General features: G+C 44.8%; 1 protein-coding gene across 1 annotated transcript in view; it reads left to right on the top strand.

Moving 5' to 3' along the window:
- The window catches only part of TRPA1 (transient receptor potential cation channel subfamily A member 1), a 67,661-nt gene that overhangs the window by 14,325 nt on the left and 46,672 nt on the right, over positions 1-6,664 (top strand). The window contains exons 7-8 of the mRNA XM_019543795.1: positions 238-374; positions 927-975. Coding sequence (XP_019399340.1) covers positions 238-374; positions 927-975 — 186 coding nt within the window. The remainder of the gene's footprint in view (positions 1-237; positions 375-926; positions 976-6,664) is intronic.

Genomic DNA, 6,664 nt, shown 5'->3' with positions numbered 1-6,664 from the left:
TTGCTGAAGTGTAAAAAATAAAATAAAATAAATAAGAGTCCTTAGAGAACCCTCAGAAGTGGCTATAACTACCACGTCCTCCCCATTAAGAGAGAACACAGCCTTGAAAATCTGCTTCCAAAAACTTAATGCATGGATTAACATAGATATAAAGCCATAAGAATACACTACTTTTTTAGTAAATGATGGATTTGGGAAATTGTACCTATAAATTGTGCTTTATAATGCCATTTGCAGAATGAAAAATGCACAGCACTTCATTTTGCTGCCACTCAAGGAGCAACTGAGATTGTTAAATTAATGATGTCCTCGTATGCTGGTGATGAGTCTCTTATTGATGCTGTAGATGGGAATAAGGAAACATTGCTTCACAGGTAAGAAATCTTCTAGTATTGTATGTTATATTGGTGATCATATTCTTCCTGATCATATCACATAGAAGTCCTTGTGGAGCTTGAGGTTTATATACTGCAAAATAAATCTGTAGAATCTAATATTTTATAGTGACTTTTATTGTACTGCAAAAGCGACAATGAGTATAATGTTGGCTGTACTTACAGCAATAGGAATCTTGTAATTTACCCATTAGGACCAGCATGTCACACACTGAGTTGTAAAGATTAGCAGTGTATTACCCCGGGGTTAAAAAAAAAACCAAGGTATGCAAAATAAATGTAACAATTACTTATTGTAAATTATTGCAAAGTAAGGTGTCTCTCTCTTCTGTATAAAGAAATTACATGATAGTGCTAAAGGCATGCAGTAGAACGAGAAAAGTATTGCCCGTTCTTTTAAACGTCAGTGACCATTTTCATATGATATATATTAGATAAGTGTATCCTACAGTAGTAGGATATCTAATATATTAGATATAATATTAGATAATTGTATCCTACTGTAATATATTTTTTCATTTTTCTCCATAGGACAGCATTGTTTGATCATTATGAACTGGCAGAATATTTGCTTTCCATGGTAAATATTTAATCAAGCAAATAGATATCTATATGTAAATGCTCTTGGCAGTTATTTCTCCATGGCTGCATAGAAACATCTTGTAATTTATTTATTTAAGAATAAATTAATTTCCTGCTTGACAAATGCAGGACATTTATGAAGTAAAATGTTCCTTTAGGTACAAGTCACTTTAAAAAATATATTCCATAATACACAGCTGCAACCTAGCGTAGGTATAGTTATGGCATCACAGTAGTATTTGTATTTATGGAGCCTTGAAAATTATGTTCATCTATGCATTTTAATCATTCAGGCTTAGAAAAAATAGAATATGACACAATGACTCAGTCATCCTTGCCTTTAAGAATATTAACACTGCTTCAGATATGTCTGAGTGGGTTTGTTTGTGCTTCTGTATGAAATAGATATGAGGACCAGAGAGGAAGAATTCCAAAGTTTCCTGATGACTAGGATATGCGTACATATTAACACTGGCTTTATATTGCTATGGCTAGGGACAGATATTCAAAAAGCCTGGGCCTGAATTGGTTCAGTCTTTTCAGGTTAATCTAACTTGTCTAGGTTGAACTGATTTGCAAGTGTACAGACATTCCCTCTGGATGGAGGAAATGCAGACACATATCTGCAGTGGCTCAGGCTAGAAGCCGGGGGAGGGGGACGGCGCGCTAGAGCAGCCCTCCCTTCCCTTCCACAGTGCTGAGCTTAGGGGGGAGGGAGGATGCATGCTGAGCAACTGTCAGAAATCAGTAGACTTTGGGTTTGGTTATCGCTTGCACTTTTTAAAATCCATTCATCCTTTTAAACACATTAGCTTATAGATATTATGTAGTGTCTTCTGTTATGTGCTTCTTGTGTTTGGAAATAGACCTGACAACTACAGGCTCTATTCTTAACCACTTTAGTCTTTTACAGTGAACAGCTGATCATCCTACCTAAAGCAGAATTGTCTAGAGGCATCACCTGCATGCTGTGCTATGGCTACATTTTATACAATGTGCATAGTGTAAATGACTAACTGTGAGATACAAACCACTGCGGAACACAGTTCCACAGATACAAATTGGGTTGTTGCTCTCTTTTTGTGGTCATCGTTTTGGCCCTGATTCAGGACAACCCTCAATCACATGTTTGGACTTTTGTAAGATACGAGCCTGGCTCTAATACTTTTTTTGATCAGCTATTAATATGAATCAAGGACTTAAGAAAGGGAAAAGATGTGCTTGAAAAAGAAAAATGAAAGTATTAATTAAAATGTTACATATCTAATTGTTTTAGAGTGTATGCAAATAAATATGTTAGTAAGAAAAGAGGGGCCAAAGAAGCAGTGTGGGCCCTCTGTTAACCAGCCACAGGGAACTCCTAACTGAAGATGCAAAGAAAGTGGAGCTACTCAAGAGCAACTTTGTCTCAGTCTCCACAAAAAATTAAGCTGCAGCCAGACACCTAATAAGGATTATCTGGATAAAGAAGAGGGCAAACTGAGGGAGGAGATAACAAAAGGCATGGTGAGTGAGCTTTTGTTGGATCTGAATGAATTCAAGTAAGCAGGATCTGATGAACTTCATCCCATGGTCCTGAAGCAACTGGCAGAAGAGATTTTGGAGCCCTTGGCAATGATCTTCATGAAGTCTTGGAAAATGGGCCAGGTACCAGAGGACTGGAAAAGGGCCAATGTCGTGCCCCTCTTTTAAAAAGGCTAAAAAGAGGACCCGGGGAACTACAGACCGATTACCTTTCCTTTAGTACCTGGGAAATTACTGGAGCATATCCTAAGGAAGGCCATTTGCAAGCATCTGGAGGATGAATAGCTGTTCACAAGCAGCCAGTGTGAATTTATGAAAACAAATTATGTCAAACACTTGATCTCCTACTTTGACAGAATAATTACTGGGGTGGATGAAAGGAATGCTGTGGATATAGTGTATCTGGACTTCAGCAAGGTTTTTGACAATGACCTCCCAATAAACAAATCGGAGAAATGTGAGCTGGATAAAACTACTACAAGGTGGATAGATATCTGGCTCAATAGCCATAGGCAGAGGATAATTATTGATCTATCCAGGTCAGAATGGTAGGAGGCTTTATGTGAAGTCCCACAGGGGTCTGTTCTGGGCCCAGTGCTGTTCAACATGTTTCTCAACAATTTGGATGCTGGCATAGAAATCTAAGGGGGTAAGTTTGCAGATGACATGAAACTGGGAAGGATTTTGAACATGTTGGAGGATGTAAGCACAATTCAGTAGAATCTCAACAGATTGGAAAGTTGGGATACAGTTAAGTTCAGTGCAGACAAATGCAAGGTGCTACACCTCTGGAAGAACAGTTAAAACACAAATATAAAATGGGTGACACTTGGCTGGATGGCAGGACTATGGGAAGGGACTTTAGAGGGTTGGTAGAATGCAGACACACTGTGAGTCTGCAGTGTGATGCAGCCACACGAAAGGTGAGTATGGCTTTGGAATGCATTGATAGAAGCATTAGGTTCAAGACATGGGAGGTGATAGTACCTCTTTGCTCAGCACTGGTTAGGCCTCATTTGAAATACTGTGTGCTGTTCTGGGCTCCACATTTTAAAAAGGACATGGAAAAGTTAGAGAGGGTCCAGAGGAATGCAATGAAGATGATCAAGGGCTTGGAAAGCAAGTCATATGAGGAGAGGCTGAAGGAGTGAAGTATGCTCAGTGTGGCAGGGCACTATGGGTGCCTGTCACTTTAAGGCCCTGGAGCTGGAAGCCTCCAGATGCCTAATGAGGGCAGCCATTTTAGGCTCAGGGCTGCTGGAAGCTAGGCAACAACATTGCCTGGCCTGAGGGCTGCTGAGTTCTATCACTGGAAGTAAAAGAGGAGCTGTAGGGGATGGTAGGAGGCTCCTGGTCCTGGATATAACTGGAAACTACACCCTGCCAGGAGTGGGTGGCCTGGTGGGGCTCCTAGTGGCATGGGAACCCCTAGGAAATGCCAGGCCAGTGATCAACCTGGTGAAAGGCGGGTCAGGGCACCTTAACCCCTAGCCCTCACCTTCGGGTGGGTCATGTACACTGGAGGTAGTTGTGGGGGTGCAAGCCCTGAGGAGGAGAGTTGGAGGCCAGGTGTGGCCAAGGCCACCTGAGCCCTGTGGGGGTTTGAGACCCCGAGGAGGAGAGTTGGGGCCAGGCATGGCTACGGCTACCTGAGCCCACTGGTGTAGGGAATCCCCAAAACTCCGAGTAAAGGGGGCATGTGGAGCCCCCAGTGTGGGGGGGGCAGTGTGTGGAGCCCCCAGTGTGAGGGGGGCAGCATGTGGAGACCTGTGAAGGGAGAGGGGGCTCAGCCAGAGAGAGAGAGCCCAGTAAGTTCTCCAATGTGGGGAGGCAGAGTTTAGGTCTAATATAACACCAGTAGTAGCACCATGACCTGCTGCCTGGGGAGGAGTGAGGCCCCTGTGAGACCCTGAGGCACCAGTCATGGTGTGAGGTAACCGCAGCTTCCCACATCTGTGGAGGAGGACCCAGAGAGGGGGACCCTGGGATAAGAGGATGGGTCATATATCAAGGCCTGCCAGAGCTTTCCCTGACTGGCCCAGGTGGGGGCCAGGACCAGGAAGGTCAGAAGGGCAAGGAGGCCCACCAAGAGGGATGCCCAAGAGCCAGGGCCCTGAGTCCCGACTGGCCTGGAGGTAGGCCAGGGCTAGTGTGAGCTGAAGTTCCCAGTGAGGGAACCACACCTGAAGGGGAACCGGTGGCAGGGAGATATATGGCCCGGTATGATGGTAGCAGAGTCCACCTGAAGGGAGGAACCCAGGTGGGGGTCCTACAGCAAGATTCTGGGGCCCATCATGGGGGATTGGTGCATCTGAGAACATCACGATGTAATCTGCAAGGCTTGGGCTGCAGTGTAGGGGAGGAATGGAGCCACAGATAATGCCCCCTAGCAGCGGTGCAGAAAATGGGCAGCCTCCCGCCTAATTACATCTATTTATTAATCAATTAAGACCAAGGCAAGGCGGATGAGAAAGCAGACGGTTAGCCCAAGAACAGGTGGGCAGGCCATGTGGAGATCAGCCCCGAGCTGGCCCCCTTTTGCACTCAGCTTGCAGAAAAGATACATAAGCTCAATAGCAATCTTCAAATACTTCATAATAGCAATCTTCAAATACTTGAAGGGCTGCCATAAAGAAGAGGGAAAACACTTTTTCTCTCTGGCTACAGAGAGGAGCATGCAGACCAATGGCTTGAAGCTGCAGCAAAGACAGTTTAGACTGGATATCTGGAAAACTTGTTCACTTTGAGAATAGAGAGGCAGTAGAATAGACTGCCTAGGGAAGTTGTGAACTCTACATCACTGGAGGTGTTCAAAAAAAGTCTGGACAACCACTGGCTGGGGATGCCTATGCTGTAACTAGTCCTATGTTCTACTATTTCTCATGCTTCTGGGCTTTGCTGATTGCTGCTGCCCTCTCTCCTCCCCACCTTCAACTACATGTCAGTGTGTTTTTAAGCCTTCCTCAGAGGCATTGGGTATTGGCTACAGCCAAGGCTGGGGACTTTGACTGGAGTGTGCCAATTCTTCTACTGGGACCAAAACTGGAGGTTCCTGGCTAGGAGATCTTGCCCCTCTGTTCAGGGTCAGGCCAATCACCATATATGGGCTCAGGAAGGATGTTTACCTCATGGTCAGTTTGGTACAGACCATGGGGGTTTTGCCTTTCTCTGTAGTGGGGGGAGGGGGTATGTAGCCCTCTACCCAGGATCTGTTGAGTTTATCTTGGTAACATTTCATAGGAACAGGACTTTGACACTCATGTTTTCCCTGCTTTTTGCTTTACGTGTGTTAGGTCTATGTTGTGTTAGGGTTGATAGTAGGCTTTTATATAGAGTTCAGAGTAGTGGCTCCCAACCATTTTTTGCTGCAACTCTAAATTGGCCGCCAACAGGGCCTCCCGACTCGGCACCATGGGGGCTGCTGGGAGTGGAGTGAAACAGCAGTGGCCTTGGGGCAGTGGAGCCACCATTGCCCCCTTTGTGTATGGCGCCCCTGCCTGCCACTCCCGGGCCGCACATGTGAATGTGTGTGTGGGGCCTTTGCAACCCTAGTGAGGACTACCCACAACCCTGATTTGGGTTGCATCCTGAGGTTGGGGACCAGTGGTTTAGGTTATGGTTTGTATGGGATGGTATGGATAGGGCTGATTCTGCCTCAGGCAGGGGGTTGGACTAGATAACTTCCAGAGGTCCGTTCCAGCCTTACTGCTCTATGTTCCCTGTTCAATTTATATATTTACTACCTGTGTAAACCAATATAACATGTATATTGAAATGGCTCATGCCTCTCTGTTCAACTGTTTTGTGCGCACAAAGGATGTAATTGCATATGTAAATTAGGTTTACAGTTGTGTGTACATTTTAAAAAAAAATCTGGTCATCAAAGTCCAAAAGTTCACTGACGGTGTGGATAGAGATTATATTTGTTGTGTGATCGCCTCCTTGAAAGTACTATAAAACAATGGCGAAACAGAAGAGCAAGACTGCAGAGCACTCTGATTGCATGACAAATTATCCTCATTGTGTGAAGGTTCAAATGAAGAGAAAGTAGAGTGTCTTCATTAACTTCTGTCTGTTCCAGTGCTGGGCTGCTACAGCCTAGCCTAGCCCCTGGCACTGTCTCAGAATGGGAGGGGGGGAAAGGCCCAGGAGTTGGGGGGATG

The sequence above is a fragment of the Crocodylus porosus genome, unplaced genomic scaffold (assembly GCF_001723895.1).
Source record: "Crocodylus porosus isolate Cpor-Errol unplaced genomic scaffold, CroPor_comp1, whole genome shotgun sequence".
Classification (NCBI taxonomy): domain Eukaryota; kingdom Metazoa; phylum Chordata; order Crocodylia; family Crocodylidae; genus Crocodylus; species Crocodylus porosus.
This window is presented reverse-complemented; position numbering and strand designations above follow the sequence as displayed.